This window comes from Platichthys flesus, chromosome 14, assembly GCF_949316205.1.
Source record: "Platichthys flesus chromosome 14, fPlaFle2.1, whole genome shotgun sequence".
NCBI lineage: Eukaryota > Metazoa > Chordata > Actinopteri > Pleuronectiformes > Pleuronectidae > Platichthys > Platichthys flesus.
Genome location: NC_084958.1, coordinates 21589101 through 21610357, shown reverse-complemented (window position 1 = coordinate 21610357; position 21257 = coordinate 21589101). Strand labels below are relative to the sequence as shown.

The following is a 21257-nucleotide window of genomic DNA, read 5'->3' as shown; positions in this document are numbered from 1 at the left end:
ACGTGGACCCCTTGCAGCCGGTGACCTCCGATGAGACGGTGTCCGTGGGGGGGACGGTGACACTGACCTGCCATGTGGCCGAGAGCGACAACTCCTCCCTGCAGTGGTCCAACACGGCCCAGCAGACCCTGTACTTTGGAGAGAAGAGAGGTGAGAGGGAGGGATGGGTGCAGAGACACATGGGGGGGGGGGGGGGGGGGACAGTGAGAGTGTCACAGAAGCAACATAACACTTCAAATCCTGCTAATTTACTTTGCCAGATATTTTTTGGAGGCAGAATAGTTTAAACTATTCTCATAGATTATTTCTCCCACCCCAGGAAATGTGACATTCCTGCCCCCCAGAGATGTGGTGGAGAGGAGGCTGGGTAGAGCCGCTCCGTGGATTAAGTGCATTTGACACCAGAAGTGTTTTGTTGTTTGGTTTTATGCTAAGTAAACCAATTATTTGTGGGTTTTTTAAAGAAAGATTGTTGTTTGTTTTGAGGCGTAGAAAAAAAGTCCCCACTTTCCGTTTTGTGCAGAGAATCAGTTTTGAATTCCTCTAACCACAACCGATGGCTTCCAGTGGCTTGCACGTAACCACCAGACCTTTCATTTGCAGGGGTGTGTGTGTGTGTGTGTGTGTGTGTAGGGAAACCACATTAAAATATGTTGCATGCATTACAGATATAGATATAGATTTTCAGTGTTAAAGTTTTTTGCATTGGCACTGAAGCGTTTGCACATACTTTCAAAATGAACTCGTTATGGCCCCAATTAAACACGGTCAGTTAAAGAGGCACAAGGTCCAGATTCTAGTGGATTCACTTTTGTTTACACTGAGCCACGTGTGAGTCCCTGATGACCACAACTCACATCTGAATACAATCTGTCCAAAACACCAGGAGGAAAATACATGAACCCTAATGTGGTTTAGTTATATTAATTAGAGGATAACAAAGATAGATTAAGTAACATAAACACGTGCATGAATTGTATTTATGGATAATATGTCAGGGACAATCATTTTAGATTCTAAAGCTTTATATGTGACACTCCCGCCGGCTGTCAGAAAAAGCCTGGTGCCCGTTCTGTATGTTGATCTGTGTCGAGCCGCTCCTCTAAAGCTTGTCAAGCTACAGGAAGAAGGATGGTTGACTCCGGTGTAACCCTGTCATCACGGGCCACTTCCACAGACCACTTACTGAAATAGTTTGGCAGCAGTGAACGCAGAGAGACAGATGTGTATCTCTTAAACATCTGGATAGAAAGCGGTGTCGCGTCGTACTTCCCTCTTCCACGAATGCTTCTCAAATCAATTTACACGTTTGATATCAAATATAAAGATTAATCCAAGATACATGAACTGAGTCTACGTTGATAACAACCTAATTCCTCATGCACGTTAGTTCACCGTTTCAATAAAGATTTATTTGCTCTTTTGCTGAACAAGTAATTACTTTGATTATTTGACTCAAAAGCTTTGTTCAGGAGAATATCACCCAAACAAAAACCTGAGGGAGCTGAGATAGCAAACAGCGTGTGATTGTAATGCTGCACGGTGCCGAACGTGCAACAAATGAAATCAGACGATGAAAACAAAGCTCAGTGTTTGACAGGCTGAAAGTAAAGTATTTAGAAAAACACATTTTTGTAGAATTTGATGACGTCAAACAAAACACAACACGACCTTTGTTTTGAAAAGTATAAAGGACGAGAAAAAGAAGAATTGTCGCCGTAAATAAGGACTGACAATCTAAATCTGAAGTTTTTATACTAATGATTACTTTTGACTTTGCGGTTTGTGTGAAACATCGTCAGCAGTGAAAAGGAGCAGAGGCCAGATTGAGGATAAAGTTAAGAACATATTGGCTGTGACTCAACATGATGACAAAAATACACAATAATAGTAAAAGTCAAATGAGTTAAAAGGAAAACTTGAAGCCTGATGAGCTGAAATGTGTTTGTGTGTGTGTGAGATGTCAGATCTTTGAAACAAGTCCGACATCGCACAACAGACTTGAAGCGTAACGGGGGGAGAGCGGAGCGACGGGAGCGTTAGAGAATTGGAAACAACGGCGAGGAGAGAGATAGAAACACTCCCTCGTGCAATAGCTGAACACTTAACAGCAGAAGTGAAGCAATACCGAGACGGAGCTAAGAGCGGCGAGAGCAGAGACAGATCGAGCGCCAACGTTTTGGCAACGGATAATTTGGACAACAGAGGAGGGCGAGTGAGAGAGAGAGAGAGAGAGAGAGAATGAGGGAGTGAGGTGGGAAAGGACAAATGGAGAGATCAGCAAGTGTTTTACTCCAGATGGAGCTTCAGCCACAGAAAGAGAGGAAGGGAGGATAGAAAGTGAGGCTCTTCTCTGCAATGACACTGTGGGTCCAACCTCTCTATTTGGAGGAGTTGAGATGAGTTGGTGGAGGAGGACGAGGAGGAGTGGGAGAAGATAGGAGGAGGGAGCTGCAACTCCCCACAGCACTGGTCCAACATGCACAGCAGATGCTGTACTTTGGAAAGCAGGGAGATGAGAGACAGGGAGGGGAGAGCAGGATGAAGGCAGCTCACAATCCCTCCCTTCTTCCACGTCTTCTCCTCCAAAGGGCAGCAGATGGTGAGAGAACGAGAGGAGGAATGAAGATCCTGTTTTCCTGACAGAGGAGGAACGGAGGCAGTGATTGATGTGGGAAAGGTGAAGAGTGATGATGATGAGGGAAAGAGGAGTGGTAAACATCAGACCAGTTTGTGAGGGGACAGAGGAGCAGATGGAAAAAGAAGGAGAGAGAGTTTCAAGCTGGAAGTTGGAACACTGTTCCAGAACTAAAGCCCCTAAAAACAACTGTTTGTTTCTGTTCTGACACTTAATTAAGTTTGTTAAGTTTAGAGATAAAAAACTAAAGTTCGGACAAAGCTCCTTCTGCCTGAAGATAATTTAACAATTAAGACTCGACCTATGTGGACTAACTGTTCCAAAATGTTTCCAACAATGAAATAACATAAATGCTAAGTTAAGGAAATATGGTGATCTATAAGAGACCAATGTTGATTGTGAGAAACACGGCAGAGGCAGCATCTTCTTCTCAGAAAGTCTTTGTTTTGAGGAGATTTCTTTACCTTCATGTTCAATGATTTGTGAAAACATTCTGCTCCTTTTGGGCGAGACATCGAAAACAACAAAGTCTCGCCGACAGAGACGAAGACAAATAGATTTAGAAAGTAAAACAAAAGGCTGGCGGGACATAAAGAGTGAGGCCGGGTGCAAAACAATGAGTGAAAAACTCCTCACGGATCTGAAAGATGGATTGAAAGAGAGCAGCGAGTCATCGATGCAGTTGGCCCGGGCGGCGGAGTGCAGACAGTGTGTTTCAGAGTTAAGACAGCAAGACATGAAGTGATGAGGGGAAGGAGCACGGAGAGAGAGAGAGGAGGATATACCACAACAGCAATGGAAAGGGAGAGTTGATTGAAGAGCGAGTGAGGCTGGGGTAAGAGACGGGGGCGTCGGAGAGCTGAGAGAAACGGACGGGTGGAGGTGGCGGGCGGAGCGAGGACTTGACGAGCAGCGTGATGAGATCCTGGAAGAAGAGGATGAGAATGATGAGTGACAGCTCCTCAGTGTGACGGGCGCCACGCTGCAGAGTCACACGCGTGTGCGAGGGTGAGATCAGAGGTGGTGGATCCAAGAGAGAGAGAGAGAGAGAGAGAGAGAGAGAGAGAGAGAGACGTGTTCATTTAGAGTTAATCCAAACCCTGAGCCTGTTACAACAAATAATAATCTGTGCTGGGGATGCAGGGCCATCATCATGTAAACAAAGATAGAGAGAATCCAGAGGAGGCTGTGGTATGAAGACAGAGTGAGAGATATCACATTAGAGAGAGGGGAGAAAGGATTTTGTGAAAATTACGTGAGGATACAAAGGAAGGAAACCTTGGATTTGATTTATACAAAAGTTGTTACTCGCAAATAATGTGAAAACTGATGGAAAAACCTGAGCCGGAGCTGCGATGTATGAAAAGTTGATGACGTTGGCATAATCGCAGGGTCACATTGATTCAGAGCGATTGTCTGCAGCAGGTCGAAAGCTCCAGAGGAGTTTTATCATCGTTCAGGCACCAGAAGCCACTGGTCCCAGTTTAATTTGACCCTGACCCTGTTATTTTAAAAGCTACATGGAAATGGAACAGAAATTTTGAAAAAACATTAACTGAGAGAAGCAGCCTGGTTTCAGAGGAGCAAACTGCAGAGAGTCCTGCGACTGTGACTCGCCAAAGATAAAGATACAAAGCAAAACAGGAAGTTAATTGTTCGGGGACACAAAACCCAGTTGTGTTTATTAAAACGGATTCAACGATAGAAATGTTTTTTTATTCCTGCTAATCCTGTCGTGTATGAATCTGACGGGGAACATTTAGAGCAAAACAACATGTCATTACTCGGGCGAAAACAAATTATCTCATATCTGTAGCTAATTCTAAGATACGTCGATACATTTTTAATTCCCCTTTAAGTCGAGATACAGTGATTTATTTTAAGAGGCCTTTTAAGGAAGCACAGATACCCCCCCTGGAGGATCTGCGTGGGAGTGGACGGACGGATAGACGGATGGATGAGTGGAGAACAGAGAGCCAGCGCCGCTAATAGAAGAGATTAGACAAGTAGGAAAGCATGAAAACAGATGGGACCTTAATTTAATTCTGGACTACCAGGAGACGGAGGGAGAGCGAGAGAGACAAAGAGACGAACATGAGGGACGTTAAAGACCGAGACACGAAAAACAAAACAAAGCAATGGAAACAAAAGGAGGCTTCACAGAGACGTTCGGCTTTGGGCTGAGCCTGAATCCGGTGTTAATGCAGTGCATCAGTGGAGAGCCTCTTCCAGGGAGACTCCACATCAGAGTGAGTAAATCTTAAAAGTAGTTCATAAAAATCCAGTTTAAAAGTCCTGGTTGCATCAGACACCGCGGCCTGGTCCCTGGAGCTGCAGCTTCTGAGGGGAGCTGGACTTTTAAACCCTCTCTCCCCCCCCAGACTGTTGACTCACCATTTTAAAGACATCTAAACTAATCTGAACAGATCTTGATATGAAAATTACCAAACTTATATTCACTGTCAACCGGATAGGAGAGATGTTGTGTCTCCTCTTCCTCCCACCGTCCAGAAATAAAGACCAAATATCCCAGATACGTATTATTCGGAGCCAGAGTCTCAAAGGTATAGCCTCCATTCGTGTGTTTGAACAATGAAGCTGCACCAAGATGTTCATAATCATAATCAAAATGTCCAAAAACAAGAAGTGAATAAGAAATGAACATATTACAACACGTGGACACCAAGGAAACGTTCCCACAACCTGAAACGATTCTATGACAGAAGCATATTCAGTCAATTCACTTCCAGCTGGATAAATAAGGATGAATAAGAATATCTTATTATGTTGCCGGGATAAAAAACACACTCAAAACATTTCAGGAACGAAACTACATCACGTCTCCACCTGAGACACTTTTCTTATTTCTTTCACTGTTTTGTCCAAGGACCCCGGTAAATACCTTTAAATCCGTGTTTATTTCCTTTTATTCCGTTTATTTCATGAGGCCAGACTCGTGGTTTACAAGGAAGTGAACCTACATCGTGCCGACAGCTAAAATACAACCACAGTACAAATACTCAAACACATTTCCTCTCAAGTAAAAAAAGAGAAATATATATTTGCTCTCAGTCCCACTATAATTTTATTTACTTGTCATATTTCCTTTCTATAAAAGCATAGCAGCAGCCATCAGACAGGCGATCTCCTTCACAGCAGTTTAACGAGGTAATGGGCTCTCTGGTGATTTATAAACTATGATCCACGAGGATGCTTCTCCTCCTTCCTCCTCCTCCTTCCTCTTCCTCCTCTTATCTGTGGTGGGAAACGACTCCAACTTGTGATCCTTTAATTCAAACAGACTCGCTGCGCCCACTTCTAAAGTTTTTACAGTTAAACTTTGACACAGTCTTAAGCGACACGAGCGCAACGCAAAAAAACCACAACATTGATATTGATGGTGGGATCCGCGGAGGAAGAGACAAAGTGACTGCTCACAGCTCAGTGCGAGCGTTACTCCACATGCACGGCCAGAGTTGTTTTTTTGACATTTTCTGAAAAACTATTGATCCGCATCGCATCAGTCAAAGTTTTTCCTGGTGTCTGCGAAGGCTCTCCGGAGAATGTATTAACAACAACCATCACAGGACCTGGAAGACTGCCGCAGAGGCTGCTTTCTGAAAATCAGGCACTTGAAAGAAGAACCTCTTCGTCTGAACTCCACTTCTCCACGTCTCCCTAAAAATAATCACTTGTAATGGACGACAGAGCGCACGGAGAAGAAAGAGACGTGCACGCCCGAGAGCCGAGGATTCAAAGTGAAACAGAAAAGCTCATTTATTTCCGAGGGTTAATGAAGTCAACGTATGAAGAACATCTTGTGTTTGATTCGGAGATTTGAACTTCCGCCTCTCGATAGCGAGGAAAACTAAAATCAATAAGCTCGACATAAAACAGAGCAAACACACATACGTTAGTGACGTGTCCGTTTAGCTGGTACAGCTCTTAATTTGTAATAAAAGGCGGAGACAGTCAAATCGTACATGTAGTCTCTGTAGTTTTAATTCAGCAGCTGATTTGTCGGTCTGTGATAAAACAGCCTTATCCAAATAAACTCACATTTGACATAACTCTTCCTTAGGACCCCGGTTAACACCTTCTGAGTCATAGTGATGGAGTAAAACAAAGTGAACCCAGGTATATGTGCATGGTAAATTGTGCCAGTGCCTTATTTATGAAAACCATAGCATCCTTTCCTCTGGTGCTCAGCATCACAGCCGCCAAGTTTCCACACGATCAGATAAAGCGATTGTTGAGAAAAATCAAAACACAGAAACACAGATTGACATTTAGATAAATCAACGTTTCGCTGTTTAGGCAAAATATACAGACGCTCGAATGGATCAGAATCAGCTGATTGTCACTTTAAAATACATATTTAACACAATGAACATGGAGGCGGAATAAAAAAGAGCTGATGAAAATATATGAAATCACAGAGTCATGTTTTCAAAATACACATTTTAAAAAATACCTCAGCAGACGGCTTTTAAATATAATTGAAAGTGCTTGTGTTAATAATGGTGAAGTGCTTCTGATTCCACTATGAGCACAATCGTGTATCTGATTGTGTAGATTCCCTCCAGAGTTTACCTGCTGTCTACAGACCTTGAATGAGTGGGGGGGTTCTGAATCATATGAATATGCTGAATCACTTCTACTCAGATAATAAGATTGATGCATCTCTCATGTCAAGTGCAGCTGCATCCAGTGGCTGATCTCAGCTCAGCTCAGAACACAGAGCATAAAGAGCTCGTCTTGCTTTGTGGACATGAAAACAAATCTTCTTTTTCCAGTCTTTATACAAAGCTGATCATCTATACCCCCCCCCCCCCCCCCCCCCCGCCGCCTGGCTTTAAATCTTATATACAGACACAAGCCTGTTACCAATTTTGCCTCGGCGCGACAACAAAGAGACGTATTTCCCAAAATGCATGAGTAAGGGTTGGACCACGTGAGGACATTCTGCCTTTTTAAAGAAATAAAACGATGGAGAAAAGAGCTACACACAGGGGCGGACTGGCCATCGGGAATACCGGGGACATCCCCGGTGGGCCGATGGCCGAAAATATAAATCCAACGGCCCATCACTATGATGTACCGGCCCACGCCCATCATCGCATCAGCCCTACAATGGTTGAAACAGCGGCACAAGCGTAATTTTCTCCAAGAGCTATACCTATCTATTCGCACTGACTGCTTTTATACTGCTACTCGCAATCGGTCTTCACACTCATGGTGACTATTTTTCGATTTTTTTTTAAGTGTCTTTTAATATGTGTTTTACAGACTTCGGAAGTCCAAAGTAAGAAAAGATCTCCACCTTATTAATAAACACCTCTAAATTGGTTCTTACACAGCCGAAGTGTAGAGAATTTGGATTTGCATACATACACGCAACGCGGCACCCAGTTATACGCATGCGCACAACCCATGAGGCCCAGGTGGGCCGCGCGCCGTGTATTGAGTGGGCCGGTCTGACAGAAACTCCCGGGCCACTTTTTTCCCCCAGTCCGCCCCTGGCTACACACACACACACACACACACACACACACACTCACACACACACACACACACACACACACACAGACACACACACACACACAGAGTATCAAAGACAATTAAACCAAAATGCTACAAGGACGTAAAGGGGCATGAAGAAGAGAATATTGTCATTGCACTTGGCACGACTCTGACGCTTTGACTTTTAAAAAGATGAGCAGGGAAGCCGATGCCGTGGCTCGCAGACGAGCCCGAAAGCAGCCGAATGTGCCGGTTGGTGAAGTGCCAGCCTCTGTGATAATTGCTTCCTTGAATTTGGTTTCCATAAAGGTGAGGAAAGATGGAGAGAATAATCTATTCTCCTGCCTTATATATTCTCCTCTGTCATGGTTTCCTTCTAATCCCCTGGCACCGGGCTGAGCAGCCAGTGTGAGCTGTGTCTTCTCCAGGTAATCTGGATCTTAGGATGTGTCATCAGTCAATGTTATTTACCAGAAATCCCCAACGGACATTTTTCGCTTCTGTAAATACTACACACCAGGATTTCATTGGCACGTTGCTGGGAGCCGAGGCGCCGTCGGGAACGTTTCTCTCTCAAGTTTCGACTGGAACTAAATGCTCCTAGGTTCTGTTTGCACCACTCTGGGCAAAGTGTGGTTCATCTCCCTCTGTTTGCCGCCTTCCATTGATTTGGCATATATTTGTGCTGCCGCCTCTAAATGATTGCTTTTTAAAAAATTCCGTCTGAAGGAGCATGTGAGCGAGTGAGACGAGAGGATTGAGAGAGAGAGAGGTGCAGGCAGAGGAGGGCTCGGCGTGTAGAGCAGACAGAGGTGTGTGTTTATCAGGTGTTTCAGAGGGTTTCACACTGATCCAGGATCAATTGGTGGCCTCAGATCAGCGGGGGGGCCCGTGTGATCAAGGGACGCCTGCGGTCACCGAACCCAGATCGACTGTCGGAAGGGACGGATAATTAGTGAACTGAGAGAATATTCAGAAACAGATGGGAAGATGGAGGCGACGTGTGTGGGAGAGAGAGAGGGGGGGAGAGAGAGAGAGAGAGAGAGAGAGAGAGAGTGTCAACTAGATGTGTAAAATGTAAAACAAAATGAAGGCTTGATTTAGAGAAACACGAGAGGGCTGGATAGTAGATGAGGAAAGAGGCAGGAAATGAGATGGAGGAATGTGTTGGAAGAGAAACGGACAGGGAGGAGGAGGAGGAGGAGGAGGAGGAGGAGGAGGAGGAGGAGGAGGAGGAGGAGGAGGAGGGTGAGGTGACGTGAAATGAGGAGATATAAAAATATTGGTCCGTAACTGATGTACTTTGCTTCAGCAACACGACTTCTCCCCGGTGCCAATAAAGCAAATCTAAAATTGAGAGAGTTCTCAGCCGAGTGGAAACTCGGTGGGAAAGGCATGAGGAGGCAGATGAAAAAGGAATATATGTATGTGCACTCGCAAACGTGTTATGAGAGAATTTCCTCCTCTGTCCCGATGTGTTGGAAGCTGAAAATAAGAAACCATGAGAAAGATTGAGGGGGGAGGAAGAGGAGGAAGAGGAGGATTAGTGAGGAGGATTTGGAGGAGGAAGAAGACAAGCATGCAAGTAACAGCTGCTGGGACCAGATCAACAGTTTGGACATTTGGGGAGTATCGAGTCGCAAGTTTGATCTGCACACAAGAGCTACTGTCATGACACACACACAGACACACACACACACACACACTCGTGCACCCTGTGTGTAATCAACACACACGTAAACACCGCGGCTTGTTAGCGCAGAGCCTTTAAAACCCTCTCTACCTTCGTACACATTGAACAAACACAGAGTTGCACAGTTGACTGAGCTGCTATTTGTAGAATTATTTCCATGACAAGTTTTCAATTATGCTCAATATTCAACTCTCGCACAGAAACAAAGGAGTCTCCTCATAATAATAATAATAACAATAATGCAACACTAGAGAATCAATGAGCGGTTCAGACGTCTGTCAACGTAACTCTTTATTCAAGTGCAGATGTTCTCTACTCTTTACAAACATGCATCTCTGCAACATGAACGTTACTTTAACTCTTTATAGCTGTTAAACAGTCACTGCATGAGTATATTATATGATATATTTTCTTATATTATAAATCAATTGTCCTTTGTCTACAATCATCAGGAGTCCTAATGGCACATTTTTTCACTTGATAACATACGTCGACCAGAAAGAACATAATTAGAATTAAGGGGAAATTGCACATTTTCTTAAAATAAGCACCCGTTACCATATTAGTCATAAATTAGTTCAACACAATATGACCTAGATGCTTTTGGGGTATTTATAACTATTCTCGTTTTAGGTTTTGTGTGCTCAGTTTTATATTTTTATTTAAAACTTGGTATTTTCTCTTTCAAATGATGTTGTGGACACGTCTTTAGAAATGGAATGAGATGTATAGGCAAACAGGGAGAGATGGATCAGTGGTGTCCAGTTCAAACTGGGGACGTCGTGGCTCCGGTTTGGCTTCTTCACCCCAGAGGACATTTTAAGCCTGAATCTCAACAATCTGAGGAGGAATCTGGATTCTTGCTGTTTGCCAACATTCAGATTTGACTCTCAGGCGAAGCGACGGGTCCACGTATCCAGTCTGAAACCTGTCAGATATTCAGAGACCACCACATTGATGTTAAACGATATTTAAAATCTGGATCGTTCACATCGTTCAGTTCACAATAACCAAAAAGAAAAAGATAAGTCATCTGGATTCTACTGTTGAGAGATAAAACCTCTCAATGTGTTGGTAACGTTTCAGTACATTTTGTGAACCACCACATTCTCAATAGTTGTTTTTATCTGCTTCCCTGTGAGATGGGAGCTGGTGCGTTTCTTCCTTCTGGCACAATGATCTCAACAATATCCTGTAGTGTGTGATGATGATTATGTTCCAATCTCGAGTTTCTCTGGTCAGAATCTCCTAACTCGTCCATGAAGCTGGTTTAAGCCTCGGGGCTTCTCCTTGAATATTATCTTTCACACTCGCTCATCTTTTGTTCAGACAATTAAAACAGGACAGTTTCATTTAGAGCCACATTTCCGTCCTGTATGAGAAATGCTGACTGGATTTATACAGTTTCTCCTTTTCCACACGAGGAACGAGCAGAAACAACCTTCAGAAAGTTGAGATGTGAGACGTCGTGAACTTTCAGATGTTCAGAGTCTCATGTCCATCAAAGCTTCAAATGTCAGACACAACATTTTGTGAGAAATTGAATCGTATTTCCACTGAGCACCTTAATCCTGCGATACAAACACTTTAACTTTAATCCAGGTTATCACAGTGAGTGTAAATGAATAGTTTTTATTCACCACGTAGCACCGGACCTCAGAGTGAGGCCTATCAGGATCTCACCTCGCAGCCAGAACAACCCGAGCCCCATGTTCGCCTTTCAGGGGCCTCGCGATCGATTCGCCCTCATAACTACATATCATATCGCTTTTTAGAAAATCCATCACACCTGTACTCGTGAGCAGTATACATCGTTTCTAATGAGAAAAAGAAGAACACACACACAAAGAAAAGGGGGAGAGAGAAAAGCCCGGGAGTCAGAAAAGATTAGAAATGGTTGAGATGTAGGAGGGAGAAGACGGAGAAGAACAAGAGAGAGGGAGAGAGGGGAGATCGAGGATAGATGAAGGGAAGAGAATTAGGGAGACTGATAGTTGAGCGCAGGGTCCAGAGGGCATGGATAACTGTGTGTGTGTGTGTGTGTGTGTGTGTGTGTGTGAGACCATATGCTACACACACACACACACACACACGCGGAAAGGGTAGCTCACGAAGACAGATGCAGTGACCTTGCTTAGTGATACGGCATGAAGACAAAGTACAGATGGATGAAATAACTGAAAAATACAAAGAGAAACAGAGGTGTGTGTGTCTGTGTGTGTGTGTCTGTGTGTCTCTGTGTGTGTGTGAGTGTTCAGGAGAGGGAGAGACAGACACTTCAATAGAGATAGACAGGCCCATAGGCGGATGGAGAGATGAAAAGATGGATAATAGTGAGACAGTAAGAAGGACAGAGATGAAGAGATAAACAAACACGGGTAAATACTGAGAGAGACAACGGGAAAACAATGTGTTAACGTAAAAAACACAATTTAAGTGCGCAGACACACAAACACACTTAATACACAAATAAACAAAACACAAATACAATAATCCTACAAACTTTAGTGGACACAGTAAGACGGAAGGGGTTTTCATTGTTGTGAACAAAACAGAAGTGGACTCAGCTTAACCCTGCTCATGTTAATAATTTAGAGGACGTTCCAAATTGTGAAGTGCTGGTGCAGGCGGTCCACTTCTGCATCTGTTACACAACCGCAGACACACACCGACTCCTCGTCCGTGTGTGTTACGTCACACAATCGGAGGCCTCCCCCCGTCCTCGTCCGCTGCAACACAACCAGAGATAAAAGCTGTGAGTTCACACGTGCAACTTTAAAACGACTCACAATGTGGGAAACAAAAAAACACAAAGTCTTTGCTTGAGCACAAAAAGCCTATTTGCAAGTGCCTTGTTTCACCTTTTTTTGTGCGATTGTTGTCACGTTTAGTGGTTGTTGTGAGTGTGTCTCTGCAGGAGAACAAAGCCTTTATTAAGACGGGGGAGATGTGTGTACAGACAGGCGGGGGGGGGGGGGGGAGACAGACACACACAGCACAGAGGTCACCGGCATCACAGAAACAAGACGTTTATTTCGTTGCATTTCATCATCATCATCTCTCTCCGTCGCTCGCCCTCTCTCTCTCTTTCATGGCTGAATCTCTCATTGATGACAAAGCCATTTATGTCTCTCTTATGTCCCCCCCCCCCCCCTCTCTTCCTCCTCCGCCTTGCTTCTTTTCATCCCCCCCCAACCTCCTCCTCCACCACCCGGCCCCCCCCCCCCCCCACTCTTATTCTCCTTGCTATTTATTCTTCTTCTGTGTTATTCCCCCCCCCCTCCTCCTCTCATGCACTTTTTCTTGTCTCTCATTCTCAATTTGCATCCCCTCCCCACCCTCCCCTCTTTGGCTTCCTCTCTCCTTCTTTCAGGCGCACATCTCTGCTATTTTTTCCTCCTCTCGCCCCATCTTCATCACCTCCTCATCCTCCTCCTCCTCCTGCCTCTCTCCTTGGCTTACATCATTCTCTCTCACCTCTCCCCCCCTTTCATTTTACCTTTCTCTTCACGATTTAAATTCTGCACATCATCTTTCTTACTTTCCTTTTTCCCGACTTCGCCCTCCCCCATCCCACCTCCCTCATTCTTCTCGCTCTATTCCCACCGCTGCTCCTTTTCTCTCCTCTCGCTCCGACTTGCTCCTTCCCAACAATCTTCTTTCACTTTCCTTTCATCATTTCCTTTCTTCCTTTACCCCACTTTTTGCCCCTGTTTCCCCAGTTCGCTGCTCTCCCTACTTCCTTTCTGTTCGCTGCCTCTCCCTCTCTCCACCTCTCCCCCCCATCCCAACATCCTTTCCTTATCTTTCATCACATCTTCATGATATCATTCCATATACCGTCCGCCTCCTTCCTCTCATTTTCCTCCTAACTTCATCAGATTTTTTCTAATCCATTCTCCACGGCCTTCTTCCTTTTCTTCTCTCATCGCCCCCCCGTCACTTTCACATCCTCCCCTTGTGCTTTCCTCCTCTTCTTCCATTTCCCCTTTCCCCGCCCTCCTCTCCCTCCTTCTTCAAAACACAACTACGCCTTCTTTCTCTCCCTCATCTCCTCGTCTCCTCCTCCCTTCCTCTGACTTTCTTCTTCCCGTTTGAACCCCAGAGTCGTTTGAATCTGGAGCTGACATGACAAAACAATTTGACATCTATCGCTCCATCATAAACACCAGCATTAATAATGAGTCGTCAGTAAAGAGACAAATAAATAAATCAAGTACTCTTACAAAGCCTTCCTGGTGAGACTGAACCCTCCTTTTAATAAACTGCAAAGTGGATGATGAGCTCATTTCTAACTATTGATGTCCCTCGTCTTCTTCCTCCCTCAGCGCTCAGAGACAACCGCATCCAGCTGCACCGCTCGACGTCCACCGAGCTCTCCATCATGATCGGTGACGTGCAGATGTCCGACGAGGGCGAGTACACCTGCTCCATCTTCACCATGCCGGTCCGCACCGCCAGAGCCACGGTCACGGTTCTAGGTGAGTCACACGTGTCCATCTCCTTCATATCACATAATGCCTTATCTTAATGTTAAGGGTATTTCTCATGTGGGACTTCAGGTTTTCCTTTCCCAAACCGAGGCTTAGGAGATGTTCTTTGTTGTCACTGAGGCGTTCCGGTGCAGGATGACATCCTTGTCTTCCCTGTGCTCCTCGTCAGGCGTCTCCTTTGAGACTGATTGATGGCTGTACAAATCGGCTTGACTGCCGTCTATCTTAATTTGTCTCCTGAACCTGTGGGATTGAGACAAATTTAAATGGAGGATTCGAAGCTTTGGACATTTTCTCCTCCACCTTCATGTTGTTTACAGCAGTTTTACAAAAAAGTCAATGCCAGCCAGTTGCAGACTTCACACAGGGATTACAGAATAGGACAATATGATGAAAACTGTGTCACACATTCACTCTGAATGCACTGCTATGACATTGTGTTACCTGGGCCTCTCCTGCAGAGTTCACCCTCTCAGAGCTGAATGAAGTTTGACCCTGTGGACGTCTATTGTACGTTTGGGACTTGAAGGAGCAGCTGGCTGTTGGCACAAGGAAAATATTGCTTCTCCAACTTTTGAGTGTTGCTTGTCCGTAAGGTTTAGAAACTTAAATGAAGGAAAGGAAAAGAATTTGTGAAAACCACTGCAGTAAAGATTGATATGTCCTGACATTTAATCCCTGGTATGGTGAAGCTGCAGAAGCACTGCATCCTACTCTGGACAATGCACTAAGATATTTGTTTTCTTCATGTTATAACCTGTGTTCTCACATCGGCTTGTTCAGACATTCTGGTTTTTCCTCGGGGGGGCTGGCCTGAGAAAGTCCCCATGCAGCCTCTCTGGAGAATGTCAGGAGATCCTCCAGAGTTCAGCGCTGGTTGGATCTGATTCCCACGTGCAGTAGCAGTGTCCCTTTAAAGATACTAATGTCCCGCTGCCAGTTGAAGAGACAAATCGAATAAATATTCCAAATGATCCCTCTGACAGTTCAGCAGAACATAACATTATGACTCCGTCTCCTGCCTGCGTGATGTGTTCATCCAGTTTGATCCAGATCCTCCGCGGCAGCATTAACCTTTGTGTGAGGTTATGACCTTATGGAACTCATGTGTGGAGATAAACTGGCTGCACTCATCTTCTCGGAGATGGATGTTATTACCTATGTGCGATGTTTCCCCGCAGCCTGCCATAAATTGCGGTCATCCTGTCAGCGGTGAGTGGGCCTGGTTATTGATTGGAGATCGGGGCTAATCGGCTTTACCCGCACAGAGGCATCCATATTTGTCTTTCTCGTCAGCGAGTTGTTGCCGTCCCTCAGTGCTCGGCTCGTTCTGGCTGCACTTCCTGGTTTCACTTGAAGACGAGAACAAAGCGCGGTGCCTGGCACTGATGTTAGGAGCCGAATAATGGCCAAACGACCACAATAGAGAACTTAGTGTTTACATGGGAGAGACAGCTGGTCAGACAGTCCCGGAAAGTTGTGGTGAGCAGATTTTACAGCCAACGTTTTAGTGCATCCAGTTCCACCTTTAAATGGCCGTGTAATGAAAGTGAGTCATTGTTTGTGCTGACCGCAACTAAGCTGCATCCATATTTATTCAACAAATTGGCTTCCATTATGGATATTTGCATAGCCTCTGGTATGACCGAGAGTAAAGTTTGTTCGCTGAGCCTAATTGGGATCTTGAGGGCGGTTTGAATCGGTTCTTGCCATTTCCTCCTTGCTCCTTTAATCCAATGCATCATTATTTGCCAACTAAATTAAACTTAGATGAAAACCCGCTGCAGGTTTCTGCCCGACTCTCTTGGAAATTGCACTTAGTGGGAACAAGAGATGCTTAAATTTTGATAAGTAGGGCGGAGCGGGGTTGATTTAATGTTTACGGCTGTTGTGTGTCCAAGAGGCCACGGGGCAGTAGCACACACGTTAGGGGGGGTTTGTCAGTTGACAGCTGGGGAAGCGTTGAATCTACAACTGCTTTGTTATTTATTCAAATGTTTTGACAGGGCCTAGAATGTGAATTGTGTGTGTGAACGTGGGGGGAAGGTGTTTGTGTGTGTGTTGAAGGTGAACGTGCAGCTCTACTTACTCCAATTAAGAAATCACTCCTTCACTTAATCTTCCAATTTTTGCGGTAATTGTGCTTCAGGCATTTTATTTCTCCTCTATTTGCCGTAATTGACGGATGTGACACTGTATTCTGTGTTCGGTAAATATTTCATGACCCCTGAGAGGGAGCAGAACCATTAAAAATGTATGGTAAAATGTCTAAAACACACACACCCCTATGGGAACAGCGGCCAGAGATATTGAGTTCTGCCAGAGTGATGCCCGTGTTGTTGTGGAGTGTGCGAGGTTTTTGACGGACACATACATAAACACACATGAGCACGTGACTGCTGAGTGTGGTCACTTTTTAAATGGCTGTGTGTGCGTGTGTGATTGTGTGATTGTGTGTGTGAGAATAACACGTGTGTCCTGCCTCGCTGCTCGCTCCTGAGCTGAGAGGAGAATAATTCATGACAGCGTTCTTCTCTTTCTTTCCCCTCATAGAGGAGAGGGTCTCGACAGGACTTCTCCAGCCAATTCTATACATGCAGAATTATTCCCTCATTAATATTCAACGCTGCTTTACTGCCAGAGAGCTTCCGCACACTGAGCAGCACATCAAATGCTGCCACATTAAAAATTGACCACATTTTTATTTTTTTGATCCATACCTTGGTTCATCTATGACAGAATTTCCAAAGCTGTCCACTTGTCCATCTGTCAATCTGGGAGAGGAGGACAAAATGGGAGGGGCAACATCTGTCTGTGTAACTGGCTCAGTAGCTCATGAACTATCACTTAGCTATTAAGCTATGAACTAGATCAGCTTTCTACTTATGTAAATAGTAGTAGTGGATAGATAGATAGATAGATAGATAGATAGATAGATAGATAGATAGATAGATAGATAGATAGATAGATAGATAGATAGATAGATAGATAGATAGATAGATAGATAGATAGAGAGATAGAGAGATAGATAGATAGATAGATAGATAGATAGATAGATAGATAGATAGATAGATAGATAGATAGATAGATAGATAGATAGATAGATAGATAGAGAGATAGATAGATAGATAGATAGATAGATAGATAGATAGATAGATAGATAGATAGATAGATAGATAGATAGATAGATAGATAGATAGATAGATAGATAGATAACTATAGAGATAGATAGATAGATAGATAGATAGATAGATAGATAGATAGATAGATATGCAAATAGACAGATAGACAGATAGAAAGATAGACAGAAAGATGGATGGATAGAGAAAGACAGTTCATTTTGTCCCAGTGGTCGTTCAGTAGTGACACGGACTCGATTCATCATTAATATGTGTTGTGGTGACAGCACACACTTGATTATCGTGATGTTAGTGCTCGGGTGATATGTGGAGATCTGACTCCTCCTCAGGTGACTGTAAACACAGGACGTGATCAGACTGTGACAACACGAGCAGTCCATTAACAATGACATGGAGAGGGACACAACAGACGGGCGGGGGTGCATCAACCCCTCATCACTTAAAGGAATTCACACCTGAGAGTTCAGTGGTGCATGAAACCCCCGATCCAGGCTCTGCTCCACGGAGACGTGGTCAGATGAGTCATCTCTGAGACCGCCTCATTGGAGCGGGTGTGATGCACACAGAGGGAGAATGGTACAGGCCTGTGCTTGACCCCCAGGGTGAGGGAATCTGGTGGCTCCATGGGGGGGGGGGGGGAGCATTCTGCAGGGGCGGTGTTGGTCCACTTGTTCTTTTAGAGGAAAGGAGTCACTGCAACTGAATTCTAAGTGATCACCTGTATGGTTTGATGAACTAACGTGGGTCCTGGTCGGACAAAACCAAGCTAATGTGATTTATATAATTTTATCATTTGTCACCTGTTCTCTCTATCGAGCTATGGAAGTTTCTCTTTCCACATGTATGTATGAAAGTTTCTTCCCCCCCGAATAATGTCATTTTTGACAAATTTCAATAATTGCTACAAAATCCAGTCTGTCCAAATGAAAATCATTTTTCTGTCCAACTTTCTTTGCCTCCACTGTTTCACCTCCGTCTCTTCCTCTGTCTCTCCATCACTCCCTCTCTCCTCCCTCAATTCACAAGATGGCAGGATATATGCGGTCGATGGCAAAACTGAACGTTCATTATTTTCAAGAGCAGAATGAGAGTAAACCCCCGCCAGCACTTGGCGGAAGGCGCCGCCCACAGCGACTCCAGATGGAGTTTGGCGAGAGGAGTTCAACTTTCTCCTCTCACGCCTTTGACCATAATTGGGACGGCAGAGTGGATGCTGGAATGTTTCAGCATGTGTGGAGTCCTTCCCTCTGCTCGCATTGTTTTCATTTCAACTCGTGCCTCAAGTTACAATAGTAATTAAGCAAAAATGTATTTTTCTTTCAAATGTCCAGGCTGGAATCTGGAAGAACAGCTGGACGATGAATCATGGGATTTGGGCTTGGCCGGGGAGGCTGTGTGGTTTCACTCGGTGGTTTCACTCGGTGGTTTGTGTTTGACCCTTCTTGCTCCGGTCGTTCCTCTGTCCCTCTCATTTCAACGTGTGAACAGCGACTCAAGGCTCCGTCTAAAAAAAAGCCATTTGTCCTCACTGAGTTATTCAAACTCCTACTTTGGCATTTAGCTAATGAACTCTTGGTTTAATTTAATTAAACCTGCATAAATATAAATTACACAACATTTCAGACTGACATGAATAAGTAAGAACTGAACAGTCACACTACACAATTCACCAGACTGGAGGTACTGCAGAACTCTCAAGCACAAATACTTATTTTTTTAAATTGAAGGACATTCACTTCTCAATAGGCAGCAGAACCATGGGATATGTGGACCTCTAGTACGGGTACCAAGGTTCAGTCTATGAAGGATTTATCATTTTATTTTTGGAACAGTTTGTGTCTGTTCAGCGTTCGTGAGATATCGCTGTTATTCAGAGAAGTCGTGATAAGAAAGAGTCGGACGTCTGAGCAGTGGATCGTTAAAGATCAGATCAGGAACAGTACGGATCTGACTTGTGTTATCATGAAGGCTTCCTGTGAAATATATTTCACTAATGGCATTTTCTAAAATATCTTTTTTGATTAATTGATTGTCTTGATCTATTATTTCTGTAAAATGACTTAATATACAGTTTCTGACAGTTCAAGGTTATTACATGAATTTCAAAAGTCTGAAACCCAAAGTTATTCCATTTATTTCATATGAGGAAAAAATCAATTATTACTGAGAAGCTGGACCCAGAGAATGAAAAGATTGATTCTCAAAACAGCTGCTGATTAATCAAATTGATTGATTAACTGCATCTGCTGCTGTAGTTCTTTATCTTTAACATATAATCCACTGTCGTGACAGTTAGTGAAAGAATTGTGTTTCTGATTTTCCACTGCTACTGTTTGGTTTACTTCAGGCATAAGAAAAGTACTTGTTCAGAGTGAGGGAATAAAGGGAAAAAGAAACAACATCATTAATATTTTTAGAGGAAATTTGGTGCAAACAACAAACAGCCGTCCAGTCTGCCTGTGGTGGGTTTGGAAATGGAAGACGACAGTGAGCCTCTGTCCTTTGGTCTTTGCTTTAGAGACGAAGGTCCTGGTGAAAACGTCTTTAGCTGCTGCGTAAAGACTGTGAACACTTTTCAGTGCCAATCATTCCAAGCCTCCAACATTTCTTTTTCTCCAGCTGCTCTAAAAATGGACCAAATAAACTCAAGCCTGTGATATTGAAGATGCTGTGTCAAATGTTAAAATATATATATTTTTGTGGTTTTATTTTTTGTTCCACCGAATTCGATGCAGCTCGAACTTTGCAACAAAACTACTTCTGGCTACAAGGTTTGAGCCCTTCAGCATAAAAGTTTTCTCTGGGCGTCTGTCCCGCTAACTCTCTCTGTTTCTTAATCTCTCTCCAGGTGTGCCCGGTAAACCTCAGATCTCCGGCTTTGAGGATGCAGTGCCAGAGGGGGGCAAAGTCACCCTGACCTGCACCAGCACCGGCAGCAAACCCCCCGCCAGTCTGATCTGGTACCGTGGAGAGCAGGAGCTGGAAGGTTAGAGATACAGGAAATGTGTGTGTGTGTGTGTCTGTGTGCATTGTGGGTCAGAAAATGTGTGTAGCTGCAAGATGTTCTTCTGGATGCAGGGAGGTGGGTTTTGCTTGTCTACAAGTGTCTGTGTGATCCTGCAGTGTGTCTGAGGATTTGTGTGTGTGTTTATGGACATGTGCAAATTTGTGCACATATGCCTCACGTGTCAGTAACTGTGTGTGTTTGTAGATTTGTGTGTGTGTGAGGATGCGGTTTGTGTGTGTGTGATCACGCTGTGTGTTTTTGTGTCCTTGCCACATTGCCTGCTGTCTCTCTGTGTGCCCTAAACCTGTGCCCGCAAATATATGTGGGTGTGTGCGAGTACAAGTGCGAGGGCATGCTGTTTGTGCGAGTGTGTGTGTGTGTGTGTGTGTGTGTGTGAGAGAGTGTGTGTGTGTGAGAGTGCAGAAACATGCTGTGAGTGTGATGCATGTTTGTGTTTGTGCCCTTCATTTCCTTCACCGTGTCCTGATCCTGTAAACGTGTGCCCATGCATGTTTCCACGAAACACGCAAGTGTTTGCGTTTATTGTTTAGTGTGTGTCGATACAGGGGGGGGGGGGGGGGACATACAGCAGAAAGCTGGAGATAGCATGGGTCGGATCTAACCGGGGATAAGGACAGAATCCAGCAATGAAAGGCCGGGCGGGAGCGAGGATGAAGGGATGAGGTCGACAGAGAATCAGAGATAGAGAGAGCTTTGCATGAGGTCAGAGCGACTGGTCTTCTGTTACAGATAAACGAGAGGA

At 44.4% G+C, this 21257-nt stretch overlaps 1 protein-coding gene across 1 annotated transcript in view; it reads left to right on the top strand.

Moving 5' to 3' along the window:
• cadm3 (cell adhesion molecule 3) overlaps positions 1 to 21257 on the top strand; it is a gene marked incomplete at its 5' end in the record, with an annotated part of 45954 nt that continues 24697 nt past the window's right edge. The window contains 3 exon segments of the mRNA XM_062403930.1: positions 1 to 150; positions 14183 to 14335; positions 20336 to 20473. Coding sequence (XP_062259914.1) covers positions 1 to 150; positions 14183 to 14335; positions 20336 to 20473 — 441 coding nt within the window.